The sequence below is a fragment of the Simochromis diagramma genome, unplaced genomic scaffold (genome assembly GCF_900408965.1).
Source record: "Simochromis diagramma unplaced genomic scaffold, fSimDia1.1 OVJJ01000185.1, whole genome shotgun sequence".
Taxonomy (NCBI): Eukaryota; Metazoa; Chordata; class Actinopteri; order Cichliformes; family Cichlidae; genus Simochromis; species Simochromis diagramma.
Window position 1 is genome coordinate 60,348 of NW_024387145.1, and position 19,593 is coordinate 79,940.

A 19,593-nucleotide genomic window follows, 5' to 3' on the forward strand; every position below is an offset into this window, starting at 1 on the left:
CTCTTCCCATCGTTTCAATCCCAGCCTGCAGCCTTGTGGGGGTTTGAACAGCCGGTTCCACTTTCTTAATTCTTCGATAAGTCAGGGCCAAACCAGCTCCGATCAGCAAGAACCCTGTTATCATGGTTCCGAATAGGTAGATATCTTCAGCACTCAGGCGCACCCAAGCCCAAACTTCTCATTGAGAAAGGGGTGTCAATTGCATTTAGGGACCAGTTGATCAAATCCATAATTCCACTTTTAGGTTTTAGAGAACAGACTGTGAGAGAGTGTTCCAGGGAAAAGTAATACAAAAAACACGAGACTAGACAAGGACATAAGAGGCTAAGCAGGGAAGCTAAGGGAGAGGAGGAGAGGAGAAAAGTGCGACCGCCTTCGTCAAGAGCAAGAGCAGAAAATGTTTGGCAGATGCTTTGGATCAAGAACCGTTCCGTTCCTTCTCTGAAGGCCATCTTGTAGTCTAATGCCCTGCTTTCTGATCACCAGCCTCTTCCTTGGCCACTGCATGGAGTATGCCTCAACAGCTGGTTCCTGGTTTTTCCTGCCTTGTTGTTGCTGGCCACCATGATAAACTGCCTCACTCCACCCACTGGCTTTTAGACCACCTGTGAAGCCTCTGCAACTAGCCATTGCCAAACCTCTGGAGGGGTCCAGTCTCCTTGACCGTCACTAGCCCCCTATCAAGCCACAGGAGGGGTTCCATCTTCTCTTCTGGTCTCTTGTCTCGAGGCCATCCACAAGGACTGTGTCTATTATTGCAAGCCTCTAGTGTGGCTTCCCCACCTTAGCTGGTCTCCTTCTCAACCTCCAGAGAGGTTCTCCTTTGCTACTCCTCCTTAAGGCTAGTCCCCAGAACTGTCTCTCACATTATTCCTCCTCCAGACCGTCCATTTGGGACTGCATTCAGACTCAATCCCCCTTTGTGTTTTTTATTTGTGGCTGTGTAACTGGATGTAGAGCAACATTTTGGAAAAAAAGAAAAAATAGAACTCAAATCTATTTGTTGTGGTTGAGAATGGGTTCACTGGCATGCATTAAAAAATCCCTCAGGAGATTCTGATACACTTTTTATTACATTTTTTAAATCAAGAAGAAGATAGATGAGCAAGTATGGTTATTGAAGTTATAATTAGAAAACAAATTTCTTTCTATCCTTCTAGAGAAGTGGTTCTTAACCTTGTTGGAGGTATCAAACCCCACCAGTTTTGTATGTGCATTCACCGAACCCCTCTTTAGTGAAAAATAAAATCTGATTTTTTTTTCAAATTCAAGACATAGATATGTTTTTTACTGGTGCACACAATGATCCGTGCATGAACATCACCTTGTTCAAAGAACAATACCAACACAATGAACAAACTTACAACAAATTACATACCTGCAAATCAGTGTGACTTCTGCTGTTGCCTTTGCGAGACCAGTTCAGATATGCGTGGCTTCACCTTGGCAAGTGCCAGTCTCATGTCATTTTCACAGCAAAGTCAGTTCCTTTTCTTTGTTTTTATGTCCAGCATCCTCGAAAAGGATTGCTCGCAAAGATATGTTGTAACAAATGGCATAAAAAAATCCAGGGCTTACTTAGCAATAACTGGATACTTGTCCATTTGTCGACACCAAAACTTTGAGAGCGTTGTTGTTCTGAAGAGTTGGTGTTGAACCTGGCTCTGCTGAAATTTAATGATTTCGTCAAGGTATTTATCATTGACATCTGCTGTCTAATCAGCAAAAGTGAATGGCTGTCTCACCCATGCTGGATATGACTCTCTCGTAGGAAAATATCTGTCGAGAGACATTGCAAGCTCATCTAAGTGCGTTGCAATAGTTTGCTTCAGTTCCGTGGATACAGAAATATCTCAGATTCCAGACACATCTTCGATCTTACTTACACAGTTGTCCAGAAGGGGGAAGTTTGCGTAGTTGTTGTTCTCTGTTCGTCGTTTCCATAACGGTAGCTTTTTTTGAAAAGCTAATCCGGCTTAGATTAGCAACGTCTGTGCTCTCATCGAGTTGATGGCTGAATTTTGCTGGGCTTGAAATCAGATCTGCGAATACTTGAGCCAAGATGTCTTTACTCATGTCTTCTATTCTGTTGCTGATGGTGTCATTTGAAAGAGGAATTTGGAATCATTTACCTTCGGCCGCTGTTCAGAGTTTCAGATTCGACATCTTTAATGCAGCTGGTTTCACGAGTGTTTCACCAATGGTGTGTGGCTTGCCCTGCTTTGCGATCAGGTAAGCAACTTCGTACGATGCTGTGAGGATCGGTTTGTTAACGGATACAAAATTCAAGAGCAGGCAGAGTGGGCCTTTCATCGAATCTGTCTCTCTTCATCCTTGAATTCAGCAAGTGTTGTGTTCTTGTATTCAACGTCTCCTTGCAGCTTCAAGAAGTGTTCCTTTAGTTTTGCTGGTGCGAGACTAGAGTTGTTCAACTTGGCGTTGCAAATCATGCAGAGAGGACGCTCACTCCCATCACGTTCCGTGATACATGTGAATCCATATTGTACATATTCGTCCAACCACTTTCTTCTTTTTCCCGACATAGTTAGTATGGATTAAAATATTAACAAAAAAATCACACGAAGTACTACCACGACAGTCACACGTTGACTACTGTGCGCTAAATTCCCCCAAGCAGTGTAGCATGATCATCTGCAGCCAGTGATGGCCAAAAGGGGCCGTGTCATCACAAATTTACACGATAATTCGGGTGTGTCCGGACCCCGCGGTGGAGGCTCTGCCGAAGCCCTGAGACCGACTCACCGAACCCCTATGGTTCGATCGAACCCAGGTTAAGAACCACTGTTCTAGAGTTAAGGGAGTTTGATAAACATATGCACTGTTGGAATAGCCAGGCTGTTTTTCAGGCCTGTGGCAGCACCAAAACAACTGCTCCAAAATAGATGACAATAAAATCATTGGAGTCTAAAACGCTCTGAGTAACCTTTTCAGACCTCCGAAAATTGTTAGAGTCCTTTCACACTACCATTGATCAATGGCAATGTCACTTTACTTCTTAATGATCATGAAAGTGACCTGACAGCCCCCAACACATGTGATAGTCAGTGGTGCAAGTTTCGGTCACTATGCACAATTATTGTTTGGATGAGTGACAGAGCGATTCTCCCACTAAAAACATCACAAGAAGATGATCAGAATCAGCTTCACGAGGGTTCTTATAAGACTTTTGTTTTTAGGTTAAGGTTAGGGTCTAGCAGACTTGAGGTACTCCCATGGCTTGGTTTTCTTGAAAACAACCTTAAAAAATTCATACCCTGCCTCCTTTACTGTCATCCATTACTATGTAGAAAATAAAAGTTTTCATATAAAAAAGATCCAAAGGTTGGGGAAAAAATAGCACATTTTATACACATTAACACATTTTATGGTCTAGTGTGTTTAAGAAATCTGTATTTAAATTGGGATTGTGCTTCATTGCTTATGGCTCTATATTTCAAAGGTTTGTGAAAGAAATTCTCACCTCCTACTACAAGACTGATGCTGAAGTCCAGAAAGACTCTGAACTGCAGAAGTGGATTCAGGACATTTATGAACATGGATTCCTTTCACAAGCACGCACAGGTGAGCTTTATTTTGGACTTACTCTGCTCATTTAAAGCTCTGTGATTTTAGATTTTAACTCTACTAGAATTTAAATGCCTGATTTGCAGTTCAAATATATAGATCCAAGTCGTTTGGTCCATGATCTATTCGAGTTCACAGGTTATTGTAATACCTACCAAAAAAATAACATCAAAGTACAGAAGCAAAGTTATAGCTTTTTTTCTGTCATTCACTGGCTATAATGCACAAACTAATGAGAAATAAAATCCTGTAAATCAATTTAGGACAACTTGTTCTCATTCACCAACTATTATTGACCACTAAGACATACTTTGTCAATGGTGTGGCCCAAGTTTTTGACCAGCTCTAAACTATCTTACATTTTTATACCATAACTAAACTTAGTGATGGCATTTATGTTTCAGTGGTAAAGGGGTGCAAGAATGCATTCATTTTCTGAACATCACAGTCCAAACTAGAACTTTTATCAGTACAGATTTTAGTGAATGTGAAAAACTGCCTGTAAAAATGACAAGAAGATGACCTTGACCTTGAGCAGAATTTGGGTGAAAACCCAACGTGATTTACGGTCCCACAAATGTGTCCGTCTGCGTACATGTTTCAGTTTAGAAACCACTGCAAATAAGCTCCCATGCAGTCAACCAAAATCCCATAAGCAGTTTGCTGAGCATGAATGGCCATGGTCAAATTCTGATTGGTTCACAAGGGGCTGGGCAACAGAAGGGGGAGACAGCAGAGAGATGTAGAAGAAAAATCAAAGACTAAAAATATAGAATGAACAATACAGACACTGGCTGTGGTGGAAACAATTGGTTTTAACATTTTGATCCACTTCAGCACTTTGTATGTCATAACTTCACTTGTCTCTTCCACTGGCTAAAAGATCAACAACAGCAAAATCAGGAGTACCCTACTTCCTTGAAAACAACAGGTAGATGCAGGTAGATGGGCAGTCTGTGACTGCCTGTGGATTACCTTTGTGCTACTCCCACTTTAGCATTAAAAAAAGTGTAAGTAGTGTTTAGTTTAGTAGTGATCCCTACTATTGGACACTTTACCTCATCCTTTGGCTAAAAAATGTGTGAATCTGAGCATTTAGAGCAGTTTAAAGTTTTTGGCATATTTGGACTACCTATATATTATATACACTGACCAAAGTATGATGTGAGACTTTATTATGATAATAGAACTTTATGTGCACCTACAATATTGTAATTTTGATACAACTTTACTTTGGTTTCCCCAGTGTATTGAAGTAATGCCATTTCTTTTTGTTCTGATCATCAGGAATTCCACATAAATTCAGCACTGTGGATGAGATGGTCAAGTTCGTCACCATGGTGATCTTCACTTGCTCTGCCCAGCACTCAGCTGTCAACTCTGGGCAGGTGAAACCTTCTAACATCATTTAATTTCATTTATTTAGGTTGTAATAGTTTAAGGCCATGCAAGAATCTTCAAGACCTTAAAGTGGTAAGATTAACCACCTTACAATATATCAGGAATAAACTACAATCACTTTACAAATTTCAATTGCTAAGCCCCAAAAGGTTGATTCTGTTCATCTGGACGTAAAGTTTTCAGTGGAGAAACGTCACTTCTCCAAGTGACTTCAGTCTCAGCTACCTGAACACATCCTGGACAGGGAGGAACACAGGGAGTCAAGGAGGCCATTTACACAAGAAGGGAAAAACCATCTCTGAATCGAGAAGGAGGCCTAAGGGTACATCTTTCACCGCCTTACAATGCTGTGATTGAAGCCATTCCCCAACTCTCATTAAATAGTGCTCATGGCCATTGATCAATGGTCTTAGATCAGTGGGCTTTGAAACAGTTTGCATATTCATGATAAACGAACTGACCTCACATCCCTTTCAGTTGCGCTAGTGTCAGTAATTGCGTAAAGGTGGGGGAAACCTGCAGTCAGCTGAGACTGCAAAGTCACTTGGATGAGTGACGAAATGTTTCTTCCACTGAAAATGCTACATCCAGATGAACAGAATCAACCTCAATTTACTTACCTGGATGATATAGCATTATTCAAGACATTTAAATTGCTAAGGCAAAGGAGCATTGTTTAGTTAGCAAAATAAATTATTGCCAACTCCATGAATACTTTTCTCTCAATTTGGGAAAACACTTCAGTTGACAAGTGTTCCTTTGTTAGTGGCAGGATAATTTATAAAAGGTAAGTATACTTAAGTCCTAAGAGAATATTAATTTTAGAGTCTGGCTTGACTGATGATCTCAGGTCCATCTTGCTTTTCACATTAAATTTTTAGTGATGGCTGAAGCTCAGGTGGTAGAGCAGGCTCCGTACTAGTTGGAATTTTGGTGGTTCAAACCCTGTCGAGTTCGAGTTTGTATGCCAAATATCTTTGGGCAAGATGTTAACCCTAAGTAACTCTATGATGCATCCAGTGGAGTGTGAATGTTAGAAAGCACTTATGGAGACATAGGAAAATGTGCTTTGAGTCTCCAGGAGAGTAGCAAGTGCTACATAAGAACCAGTGCCCACTCACATCCTGGGCCATTTGACCTAAGGCTACGTCCACACTAATGCGTTTTCAAACGAAAATGCATCGTTTTCCAGACTGAGCCGGCATTTTCCTCAAGGAAAAACACAGTGTTTTGGAAACGCTCTCGAAAACGGATACATTTCAAACTGGAGGTGTCCTGTCGCAGTGTGGGCGGTGGAAAACGCAGACTTTCTAAAACGATGACGCATTTTAGTCATGTGATGCAGTCATGTGACCAATTGAACAAAGGGCATTATACAGCAGTTGTTTTGATTGCTCTCAATTTTAACAGCCCTATTAAAGATTAATATCAGTTTTTACATGCTCCAGATAGCTTTTCTTCAAATTCTTTAATTCTCACTCGCTTTTGTGCATGCGCAGGACTTGAATATAGGCGTTTTTGGCCATTTCAATGTGGATGCACAACTCTTTGAAAACTACTAAAGACGGTAGTGTGGACACAGAGCGTTTTCAGATCTATCCGGGCTAGTATGGACAAAGAAGCTTTGGGTCACAATCAGGAAAGGTTTCCGGTAAACCCATTGTGAAAGCTAGCCCCAACCTATCATGTGTGTTACTTAGGCTACGTCCACACCAGCCCGGATAGATTTGAAAACAGCATTTTTGTCTGAAAACGCTCCACGTCCACACTAGCGTTTTCAGTCCTTTTCACAGAGTTGTGCGTCCACATTGAAACGGCCAAAAATGGTTACGCTCCAGTACTGCGTATGCGTGAAACGCTAGAAGATTCGACATGCCTCATTTCTGTCTGCCGCTTATTTACTTTCCGGCTCTTTGAAATGTCTCTTTGAAAAGCACCAAGTTTTTTAAATGTACTAACAATGAGGTGGAGTTGTTGCTGCGAGTACAAATACAAAAACAAAGTACAAATTTGCAAAAGCGATTGAGAATTAAAGAATTTGAACAAAAGCTATCTGGAGCATGTACAAACTGATATTAATCTTTAATATGGCTGTCAAAATTGAAAGCAAACAAAACAACTGCTGTATAATGCTCTCCGCTATCTTGGTTGAAGTGGTCACATGACTGCATCTTATGGCTAACATGCGTCATCGTTTTCGCTGTCCACACTGCCACAGGAAAGCACCGTTTTCAAATGTATGCAATTTCGAGAGTGTTTTCAAAACGCTGTGTTTTCCTTGAGGAAAACGCCATCTCAGTGTGGACACGAGGGCAAAATGGAGAGAAAATGATGCGTTGTGATTTGAAAACGCATTAGTGTGGACGTAGCCTTAGGTCAAATGGCCCAGGATGTGAGTGGGCACTAACCCTTTAAGACCTACCATAGAACCAAGTCCGCCAGAGCTTATCCTTATATTTTTACATGCTGTAGTGCAGGGCTCTAGAGTGTGACCAATTTGGTTGCAAATGCAACCAAATTTTCAGTGGTGCGACTAAAAAAAATCTTAGGTCGCACCGGTGCGAGCAACTGTTCGAGTAAAGAAAAGAAAAAAGACTCCGCAGCTCTGAAAGTCTCCGTGTGGTCAACAGCAGACACACATTATGCCCCTATCATGGTCTAAACCAATCAGAGATAGTCAAGGGCGTGACCTCGCTGATTGGCCGTGGTCCAGTTGAAAGTGCAGGTGGATAGAGAGAGGTGAGTAGCTTGAATAAAGCGATATGTATTTTGCCAGAAACACCAGAATCTCAGGTTAAAGCTCACAAAACTATTTCAACAACCACCAAACAGCAAATGAGAGCAGGTACACGGATTCTGCACAAAGAAGTAAACACAGAGCGCGGACCTGACGCATCAGAATCAGCTTTCTCTTTCTCGGCTTTCTCACCCGACGGCACGTACATTGACATGCCGTCAGGGCTGAAAGCTGATGGCTCACTGATTCTAATGCGACGAGTCTGCGCTGTCTTTACGTCTTTTTTGCGCTAGATTCTGAGCTGCAGGGTTTTGTCTCTCTCCAACCAAAATTCACCAAACCAGCAGCAAAAGAAGCAGCAAACTACGCTTCACATTTGATAAAAAACCTCATGAATTCCCTCTTACTTTTGCTGTTTTGCTTCCACCACGATAAAAATCACACTTGATGCACAGTTCTCTCTCTGTGTTCTTCAAGAACAGTTTCCCATCTCAAATCTCTGTTTTCGGCATTATTCATTTGCTTATTACCCACCAGTCTACCATTTTTACAGTGCTGTCGGCCGCTGTCTTTCTTTTTTTTTTACTTAAATGACCTCGGACAAGAAAACCTAATTTCTGCTATTCAATACCGAAGAAATTTAAACTTTTTAAAATTATGCAAAATTGCAGAATATTTTTAAGGTTATCTGTTATAAAAAACGAGGCCAGAAAAATCTCCTTCATGTTTTTCTGTGTTTTATTCTCAGTTACTTTCACACAAAGGCATCTGCTGGGATGTTCACAATTCTGATAAAGTCTCACAAGTATCAGTACTGATAAATGATCAGAATTATAATATTTCTGACTGTTTGAGGCAAAATTGAATCGAATCGAATCGGGACCTTGTGAATCGGAATCAAATGGATATCAGTGATGATACCCAGCCCTAGTGAGTAGGCTAGGCCAAGCAGAAGTGGATGTAGCTGTGGGTAACAAGAAAAGATGAAAAGAACAACTGATAAATTTTTTGTTAAGTTAAGGTCTGATCCATCTGAAATTCATAGCCAGTGCTCTGACAATCTCTGAACGTTGAAAAAGCAGTGTATCAAGAAAACACATTATATGCTGCGATAAATGCACTGCCCAAGTGTCCCCTCTCCCCACTGCCTTTCAGCAACAGGCAGCAGCAAACAGGTCATCAGAGGAGGCCGATGTGATGATTACATTTAATATTGTCTACAATATTGCCAAAGAGTGCCAAGGTACTTTAAGCACAAGCAAAAGATTGTTAGTTAATGATTTACAAGAAAAAAAGGCACACCAGTGCAATCCTGGCAAAAAGTTAGTCTAGAGCCCTGCTGTAGTGACAAAAATATTGCACAACGTAGTTTCTAAAAACAGGAAATTTATTTTGAGTGTCTTCATAGTTTTAGTTTTGAGATCCATCTTTATATACTGCAGGAAAAACGAAAATAAATATTATATTGCAAAAAAAAAACAAAACAAAAAAAAAAGACAGCATCAAAATAAACTATTTCCAGCAGTGCAATTTTAGTTCTAAGCATCCCAGGAACTATACAGAAAAGTATAAAGTCAAACATAACTTTTAAAAACACCAGTGTAGGCTTATAAGGCCCTGAAAGTAAAAAAAAAAAAAAACTACATTTTTCGCGAAAATGTCTTCCGGTTTCGGGTAAGTAATGGCGGACATACGATAGTTGCGCTGTCGTCTATTCCAACGTAGGAAGTGTTACGAACAGTTGATCGGATTGGCAAAGCGTGTTTCTTGAATATTATGTTTTTGTTGCTGCAAGTGCTTTTTATGCAATTTTTGCAAAGCTATATGTGGAAGGAAATCGTAACCTAGGACAAGCTGATGGCATAAAATGTAAGCACAACTCCTCCGGTTTCATATGCAAAAAAAAATTATTGCGGTAGCTTACGTGTTTCCAGTTCTACAGGGATTTAAAAATAGTGAAGCAAAATGGAGCGTGCCCACTCTGACCAGTTTAAGATGGTTAAAGTGTCTGGGAAGGAATCTCAAAATTGGATTATAGATGGCAGACAGTTGGTGTCATAAACCACCACCTCTGTTCAAGGATGATCATCCACAGTGGACAAAGATTAATTCTTTCATTACTCATCTGTCTTCTCTGTCCAAAATGCGAACATTGGCATCCTCAAAAGAGTGACCTTTGTTGTTCAGATGCAGAGGAACATCTTGAACGTCTTGCCTGTCGACGTGACTCTTCTATGTTGTCCCATGTGTTTATGAAGTGGCTGTAGAGATCAAAAGGGTTAGGGTTGATGGTATTCACATTTTGGACAGAGAAGACAGAGATGGTTTGAAAGAGGAGTGAAAGAAGCCATCAATGTCCACTGAATGACAAATAAACAGGGGTGGTGTTGGCTACCTACAATGCAATCTTGAGATCCCTTTCTAGTCCAGTCACCTTCATTCAAGCTCTTAAAGATCTCTTCATCAAATATTTCTAGTTTTTGGGTCAGCAATTTAAGGATGCACTCTTTTCCTTCATGTTTGTCCTTAATCAAGTTAGAGCCTAATGTGTATTACACCCCCTGACTCTCCAGGCTTGACCAAACACCAATATCACACTGCTATGTGCTTCAGAGCCTATTAATGACCTTTCCTTTACTCCTTCAATGCAGTACGACTTTGGGGCCTGGATGCCCAATAGTCCTGTCACCTTGCAGCTTCCCCCACCAACTAAAAAGGGGAAAGCAAGTGAAAAAAGCATGATAGATACATTCCCCAATATTCAAACAACAGTTCATGGCATGGCCGTCATGTGGCTACTCAGCAAGCAGTCCTCTGACTCTGTAAGTGTTCAAGTTATGTAATGTACATCAAAATGTCAAAATCAAAAGTCATACTACTATGCATTTTGAGTGGAAGAAGCAAAACATGCCAGTGATCTCATATCTATCTCATCAGATCTTTCTTGGCCAGTACCCAGAGGAGCATTTCACTGAGGAGGTTCCCTGCCAAAAAATAAAGGATTTCCAAGTAGAGCTCAAAAGGCTGAGTGCAGAGATCAAAGCCAGAAACTCAGTGTTGGACCTGCCATACACATACTTGGATCCTGACATGACTGAAAACAGTGTGTCCATTTGAATATTAGAAGGCAGCTTCTCTTCCTTTAGTTCAGTAACAAAAACAGAAAAGAAAGTGAAGTCTGAGCTCTGCCCGAAACTCATTCTATTGATTTAACTTTAGTTTACCAGCAATTTCTAAAATATTCTTCTGAGTTAATACAATGACCAGGTTTTATGTTTTATGTTTCAGGTTTTATGTTTCATAATTAGAAAATATATCAGTGGAAAGAGTGTTTCTGATTTATAATGATTTCTACTTTTTTTAATCATAATTTTAAAGCTGTTTCTCTCTTTAATAATGAAAAGGTAAATACGTAGATAGAAAGCTGCTAGGGTGAGACGGGCTTTAAGAAATAAGGTCTCCTTTGCACTTCTCTGGTTTTTAATTCTCAATTTTGTTTCAATACAAGCTTTATATAATCAATATTTTTGTCTTATTGCAGTGGATTGCATGAATCCATAAAAAGTGTACCTACTTTGAAATAGGAAAATTAATAGCTATCTATATCATTTTTAGAGATCATAGAGATTTAACACAGATATAGACAGACATGAATGCATAACTTTATGATGTTTCATTTAAAATTCTTAGAAATTTCCTGCCTGTGAATACATGATTTAAAGGGTGAAGGAGGAGCTTACTATGTTATTTTTCTGTGTGAACTATACTTAGGCCCTGTTTATATCAACTGATTTTTAAGCTTGCCTGACATAAATGATGATAGTTTGATCTCTTTCTGAACTGTTTTCTGTATGTAAAAGATGGAATATAAACACTGACCCAGTCAAAATCCTCGTTTTATTGCAGATTCATGGCTTTTGTCATATTTAGATGAAGGCGTGGAGTCCTAAGATATTAGTAAATACTAGCAGTAAGGACGAAATTAATAAGAATTTAGCGATTCTGATTCCATTATTGATATCATTTATCGACTGGATTCCTTATTGATTCTCACTGACTCCACTTTGAGAGTCACCACCACCACCACTAAGCAGAATATCAAAGACATTACTTACATTCATGCAAATTAATTCTGTGTGGTCAAATATTTGTGCATGTTGGAGGTATGTCCCTCTTTGTTGTGATCAGTGTTGGGTCATTACTCAGTAAAGTAAAGTAAAAAAGTTCCTACACAAAACACTTTTCTTAAAAGTAATGCACTTAATTACACCCAGGAGAAAGACATTCATTATACTACCTGTTACGTTACTTTCATATTGCTAAAAAAAAACAAAAAACCTGAACCACACTCATAATTACTATTTGACAGTATATACAGTGGGGCAAAAAAGTATTTAGTCAGCCACCGATTGTGCAAGTTCCCCCACTTAAAATGATGACAGAGGTCAGTAATTTGCACCAGAGGTACACTTCAACTGTGAGAGACAGAATGTGAAAAAAAAAATCCATGAATTCACATGGTAGGATTTGTAAAGAATTTATTCGTAAATTACGGTGGAAAATAAGTATTTGGTCACCTCAAACAAGGAAGATCTCTGGCTCTCACAGACCTGTAACGTCTTCTGTAAGAAGCTTTTCTGTCCCCCACTCGTTACCTGTATGAATGGCACCTGTTTGAACTCATCATCTGTATAAAAGACACCTGTCCACAGCCTCGAACAGTCAGACTCCAAACTTCGCCATGGCCAAGACCAAAGAGCTTTCGAAGGACACCAGGAAAAGAATTTTTTTTTTTTTTTTGTGTGTGTCCCGTTTGGATCTTTAGCCATCAGAATTGTTGTCTTAAGGCCAAGAAAGATGCCAAGCGGATTTATTTTACCAAGTGGATCATCATGGCCTTGCCATATTGGTCCATTTGATTGACCTTTATTATAATTATGAATTTATTTTATTTTCAGTTGCTACAAACGGGACAGACATGACTGGGGGATAGGACAGGGAGAAAGAATGAAAGAAAGAGAGGGAGAGAAAGAAAACCAAAGGGGAGAAGAGACGGTGAGAAGGGGGGGAAGAAAGAAAAAAACAAAAAAACAAAACACCTGGGTCACCTGTATGGAGAAAAAAAACAGAAGAGAAAGCAAACAACAAAGAGCAACATAATTAAAAAAACAGCACCATCACAATAAACTAGCTAGCAGTAGATATCAGTAGATACTAAATAATAAACAATATTGTGCAGCACGCAAGATAGACAGCGCACAATGTGCTTTGAGGCAGCAGCCAAGAAAGCTGTAGTCCGCGTCTGTGAATACCCGTGTGTACACAGTGTGCATACCGGTGTGGATCAGCATGCTTGCATTCCAAAGGTTTCTCCATGTAACGATCTGCTAGGGAGTGTGGGGAGCCACAGCCCCGTCCTCCAGGGTATGAAGCAGGTATGGAGGAGATCAAAACTCCAGACATCCAGAGGCCCCCAGAACACAAGAGACCAAGGAAGACCAACAGAGGGGCAGCCGCGCCACTGTCCCAGTAAGAGCTGAGGAGAGTCCCAGATGAGGGCTCACTCAGCAGCCGCGGAGCAGAAGCCAAGGGGAGTTGCAGTGACGCGCCCGTGAGCTCCGCCGGCAGCCAGCTGTGCCTGAGTGACCGAGCCCCAGGCCGAGAGGCCAGGGGGCACCCCACCTCCGAAGTGGCCCGAGCGAGCCCCAGGCTCCAGGCCCCGATAAGCGGCCGCCAAGGAGTGAGCCGGTGTGTACCCGGACGCCCACCCCCAGACACAAAGAACCACCAATGCACCGACACCTGAGGGAGTCCGCCACTGGCAGGGGAAGTGGTGGTGGGTGGAGATAGGCCTCCAAACCTTGGAGGGCCTGAGATGTCCCCAGAGAGGTGACGTCTGACACCCAACCTGACATATAGACACAGACATACAGGCACACACAGACACAAACATCCATTCCCACCCTCATGCTCTCATATGCACTTACTCCACACTCAAAATTGAGGCAGAGGCAGCCTGAAGGGGACAGAGGGGGGTTAGCCTCCTCTGCACCCTGGTGACATACCCCTACTCCAAGGCCCTGCATGTGTGGGTGGTTGTGCTGGAGCAGGAAGAGGGAGGCAGCTGGAGATGGGGAGGGAAGGAAGGGAGGGGCAGGTGACCCCTCCCTGGGGCCAGCTCCCCCGCTGACCCCAGTAGGCACTCCCATACTCCGCGACCCGCCAGGGAAAGGGGGCCCAGGCCCATCCAGACCGGGGCCCAGCGCAGCAGCGCCCCCCGGCCCCACAGAGCCCGGGACAGTCCACCCAACCCCACCACAGAGAAAACTGCACCCACCCCACCATCCACTCATCTTCCAGACTACATGAGACAATAGACGCCCAGGCTGAGATCTTCCTCCACCTCTCCTGTATCTCCCCCTCCTGCAGAGAGTTCCTGAGGAGAGGAAAGCTCCTGCAAGGTGTGACAATCTCCCCCACCAGTTGAAGAGCCCCCCAGGTGGCTCGACGCACCGGCGGCACCCTGCGCCAGGGCTGGGCCCCCATGCACCCACCCGCCCACAACCCCAGCAACACACAAACCAGGACCCAAGGCCCCGAGGCCCGGCCAGGGCCCCAGCCCAGAGACGGAGCGCCCCCAGAACCTCACGCCCATCCCGGACCCACCCAGGGGCAGACAGGCTACCAGGTCAGTAACCCACGTCTGTCAGCACAGACCCTCCCCTAGCCCCGCTGCACGCAGCCACGAGAAAACAGTCACCCGAGAGCCAAAAGAGCCCCCAACCGGACATGACCGCTACCCCGGGTTGAGTCCCCCAAGGAAGATGCCTCCGGGGAACCCCCCGACGCCCTAAGCCTGTCCCTACCCCCACACCAATCACAACAGTGAAGGCGGGACCAAACTATGACCCCCCCCCACCCCCACTAGGTGATGGAGCTGATCAAAGGAGCCCAGAGCAATTGATCTGATGTGGTGGCAGAGGCTGTATCAAGACTAATGTAATCTAATAGATAATTTCTATATTGGTTAGAATTAAGATTGTTTTTATTTTTCCAGTTCATGAGGACAGTTTTCTTGGCTATGCATAGGGCAGTGAAAACCATAGGGCTATATTCTTTTCTGAAGTGACATTATCTAAGCTGCCCAACAAACACACTAAGGGGGAAGTTGGAATGTTACATTTCAGACACTTTGATAAGTCTTCACATGTCTCGCGCCAAAACTTCTGCACTGGTGGACAGAACCAAAGAGCGTGAATGTAATTGTCTGGTGTATTGCCTTGACAGTGTGAGCAGTTGTTGGAAGATGTAAAGCCCATCTTGAACATCCGATGACCTGTATAGTGCACTCTATGTAGTATTTTGTATTGTATTAATTGCAGACTGGGATTTTTAATCAATTTAAAGGTTTTTAAGCATACCTGAGACCAGAAGTTTTGGTCTAAACTGACTGATAAATCTGCTTCCCACTTTGCAATAGGAAGGGATATTGATTCATCTAATTTAGAAAGTGTTCTGTATATTTTAGATAATAATTTGGGGGATTTAAGAGTAAGGAAATGTGCCGCACTTGGTGGTGTTTGTAATTCAACTTGACTGAGGTTAAATTTCTTTTTTACTATGGATTTAATTTGTTGATATTCTAAAAATCTTTTCTTGTTGATCCCATATTGTGCAACTAGTCTGTCAAATGGAATAAATTCTGTTCCCTCTAATATATGTTCTAAGTATTTAATTCCTTTACAACTCCATTCTGGGAAATTAATCATATTATTGTTTTGTAATATGTCAGGGTTATTCCAGATAGGTGTACGTTTGCATGGGATTAATGAAGACTCCGTTATTTTTAGAAACTCCCACCATGCTGTCAGAGAGAAGCTGATGTTGATACTTTTAAAGCATTCATGTCTTTTGATGTTTGAGCTAATAAATGGTAGGTCTGAAATCTCTAGATCCTTGCATAGTGCCTGTTCAACATCTAGCCAGGGCTCATCTAAGAAGGTATGTTTTGACCATTCTGAGATGAACTGAAGCCTGTTGGCTAAGAAGTATTGGTGAAAATTAGGCAGATCTAATCCTCCTCTATCCTTGGTTCTTTGTAGCGTTTTTAAGCTGATACGCGGGGGTTTATCTTTCCAAAGGAATTTGGAAATATATGAATCCAGAGATCTGAACCAATCTTGTGATGGTTTGTTAGGGATCATCAAAAATAAGTAATTTATTTTTGGCAAGATCATCATTTTTATAGTGGCGACCCTTCCCATGAGTGATATGGGTAAAGATTTCCATCTAGTCAGATCGCCTTCTACTTTCTTTAGAAGTGGGATGTGGTTTAATTTAGTTAAGTCTGAAAGCTTAGGAGAAACATTAATACCTAAATATTTAATATTTCCGGATTGCAGTGGGGCAGAGGAAGAATTATGGAAGGAGCAGTTAATTGGAAGAACTGTAGATTTTGGCCAGTTAATTGAATAATCTGAAACTCTTGAAAACCAGTTTATTAGAGTAATTACCTCAGAGAGGTTGGTTTGTGTGTTTTGCAGAAAGAGCAACACATCATCCGCATAGAGACTGATTTTATGTTCTATGTTCTTACATTTTATGCCCTTAATTGTCTAAATGCTGCTGCTAGAGGTTCGATAAAAATTGCAAAAAGTGAAGGGGAGAGTGGGCATCCCTGTCTGGTGCCCCTCAGGAGATAGAAGCTGGAGGATGTCTGGTCATTTGTTCTGTTACGAGCTGTTGGGGAATTGTATAATATTCTTATCCAGTTTATGAAAGAGGATCCAAAACCAAATTTGTGTAAAGTTGCGAATAAAAATTTCCAGTTAACTCTGTCAAATGCTTTTTCTGCATCTAGAGATAATATTATGGTTTCGATGTTTTTATCGTATGAGTAGTCTATTAAATTAAGTAATCTACGAGTGTTTGTTGAGGAGTGCCGACCTTTTATGAAACCAGTTTGGTCAGGATGAATTAAGAGGGGGGTTATTTTCTCTAATCTCTTTGAGAGAGCTTTGCAGATTATTTTAAGGTCTACATTTAAAAGAGAAATTGGACGATAGCTTGAGGGAAATAGTATTGTAGACCTGCACCAGACTGGGAAGAGTGAATCTACAATAGGCAAGCAGCCTGGTGTGAAAAAATCAACTGTGGGAGCAATCATCAGAAAATGGAAGACACACAAGACCACTGATAATCTCCCTCGATCTGGGGCTCCACGCAAGATCTCATCCCGTGGGGTCAAAATGATCATGAGAACGGTGAGCAAAGATCCCAGAATCACACGGGGGGACCTGGTGAATGACCTGCAGAGAGCTGGGACCAAAGTAACAAAGGTCACCATCAGTAACACACTACAACGGCAGGGAATCAAATCCCGCAGTGCCAGACGTGTTCCGCTGCTGAAGCCAGTGCATGTCCAGGCCCGTCTGAAGTTTGCCAGAGAGCACATGGATGATACAGCAGAGGATTGGGAGAATGTCATGTGGTCAGATGAAACCAAAGTAGAACTTTTTGGTATAAACTCAACTCGTCGTGTTTGGAGGAAGAAGAATACTGAGTTGCATCCCAAGAACACCATACCTACTGTGAAGCATGGGGGTGGAAACATCATGCTATGGGGCTGTTTTTCTGCCAAGGGGACAGGACGACTGATCCGTGTTAAGGACAGAATGAATGGGGCCATGTATCGTGAGATTTTGAGCCAAAACCTCCTTCCATCAGTGAGAACTTTGAAGATGAAACGAGGCTGGGTCTTCCAACATGACAATGATCCAAAACACACCGCCCGGGCAACAAAGGAGTGGCTCCGTAAGAAGCATTTGAAAGTCCTGGAGTGGCCTAGCCAGTCTCCAGACCTCAACCCCATAGAAAATCTGTGGCGGGAGTTGAAAGTCCGTGTTGCTCGGCGACAGCCCCAAAACATCACTGCGTGGAGGAATGGGCCAAAATACCAGCTACTGTGTGTGCAAACCTGGTAAAGACCTATAGTAAACGTTTGACCTCTGTTATTGCCAACAAAGGTTATGTTACAAAGTATTGAGTTGTATTTTTGTTATTGACCAAATACTTATTTTCCACCCTGATTTACGAATAAATTCTTTACAAATCCTACCATGTGGATTCATGGATTTTTTTTTCACATTCTGTCTCTCACAGTTGAAGTGTACCTCTGGTGCAAATTACTGACCTCTGTCATCATTTTAGGTGGGGGAACTTGCACAATCGGTGGCTGACTAAATACTTTTTTGCCCCACTGTACCTGAGGCTCCAGCCCCACACAACAACACAAATCCCTATAATAATGAGGACACACATGATTTTTCTCTTAGTACTTAGGTATGAAAACAAAGCCGACAACACTGTATTCAACACTGTATTAACTGTATTGTAGATATAAAATCTTGGATGGCAGAAAACTTTTTACAGCTTAACCAGGACAAAAACTGAAATTTTAATCATCGGTCCTGAGGCTCAGAGAGAGAAACTCTTGTCTAAATTACAGGTATTTTCACTATGCCCTTCACTACAAGTGAAAATGCCTGGGTGTTATTTTCGACTGAGCTTGGTTTTATCCCACATATTAAACATGTAACCAAATTTGGATTTTATCATCTAAAAAATATAGCAAGAGTCCACCCTATTCTCTCTCGGGCCAACACGGAGATGCTGATGCATGCTTTTATTACCAGTCGCATTGATTATTGTAATGCCCTGCTCTCTGGTCTTCCCAAAAAGAATATTTCACCTTTACAACTTTTACAAAACAAAATAATTCTGGGTTCTTGGCTAACTTAGCATTAGCAAGTGGAGGCGAGAAGCCAAAGTTGTGTTAACAGTATACTGCAGTTGTTTCTGTCCTGAAGCAGTCTCCACTTCATACTCTCATCCTTTTGTGCAATAAAAATAAAAGTATTGTCCATATCCACAAGCTAAAATATCCAAAGGCCACACAGGTTTGTTTGTTTGTTTGTTTGTTTAAACATGTCCTGTCCAGCAGTTGTAACAGGCAAAATTATGGTCTGAATGTTTTGTTGTGCCAGACATATTTGGTTTCCCTAGAGGAGCACCGTATACTTTCTGTAGACAAATATACAATTTTGCTGTGTGTGTGTGTGTGTGTGTGTTTGGTTTTCGTTTTAGGAGGACAATTTTCAAGACAAATCAAAGAGCTATGAGGACCCTCTGTTACAGGAGGACATTTTGCTGTCCTCATAAAATTGACCTTTTAAAATGGTTTCTGGGCAGGTTTTAATACCTAAAAAGTGTTTTTCTCAAAAGTCTTTGTAAACCAAAAACTTGACATATGTTGTATATTTGTGTGTCCGCCACTGCCCCCTGTCGGTTGGAGTTGTCCCTGCATGCCGCACACACAAGCGCGGGACATTATACACATGGCGCGAAATTGGAAGCTGCGCATGCGCATTTTAACATTACCCATTTAGACCATTGATATTTACATCAATGATTTAGACTGACTGATTGGGCGCTTCTTATTCATCCATCAATTTTGGCAGAGTTTTGACACGCTTTGGAGAAAAGGTAAGAAGGTAATTATAAAACTTTTAAAAGACGGGCGTTCTGACAGACACAGTGCTTCAGAGTAGGCACAGCCGTGGTGAGGCGGCAGGTGAGGGAACGACGACGAGGTACGGTGGAAAGCATAGGGCGGAGAGCGCACCGCGGGGACCGGACCACAACGAGGTGAGGACGGCGGAGCGGGCCGGAGCACGCGGAACGGTTCACCGAGGTCACAGCAACACGCGGGGCGGGGATTCCCGGACTGTCCCAAGCACCGGGATGGTTATTTTTACCCTGGCCTAATCTCATCACTTGTTTCAAGGTAAGAAATTACACAAGTGTGTGAT

At 42.1% G+C, this 19,593-nt stretch overlaps 1 protein-coding gene and 1 long non-coding RNA gene across 2 annotated transcripts in view; one reads left to right on the plus strand and one right to left on the minus strand.

Moving 5' to 3' along the window:
• The window catches only part of LOC120743559 (polyunsaturated fatty acid lipoxygenase ALOX15B-like), a 28,351-nt gene extending 16,177 nt beyond the window's left edge, over positions 1-12,174 (plus strand). The window contains exons 12-15 of the mRNA XM_040047218.1: positions 3,461-3,582; positions 4,873-4,973; positions 10,375-10,545; positions 10,661-12,174. Of these exons, the coding sequence (XP_039903152.1) occupies positions 3,461-3,582; positions 4,873-4,973; positions 10,375-10,545; positions 10,661-10,840 (574 nt within the window). The 3' untranslated portion in view covers positions 10,841-12,174. The remainder of the gene's footprint in view (positions 1-3,460; positions 3,583-4,872; positions 4,974-10,374; positions 10,546-10,660) is intronic.
• The window catches only part of LOC120743562, a 30,200-nt gene extending 14,710 nt beyond the window's left edge, over positions 1-15,490 (minus strand). The window contains exons 1-2 of the long non-coding RNA XR_005698231.1: positions 15,471-15,490; positions 7,677-7,680 (exon numbers count right to left, since the gene is read on the minus strand). This is a non-coding gene — a long non-coding RNA (uncharacterized LOC120743562). The remainder of the gene's footprint in view (positions 1-7,676; positions 7,681-15,470) is intronic.
• Between the last annotated feature and the right edge of the window lie 4,103 nt (positions 15,491-19,593).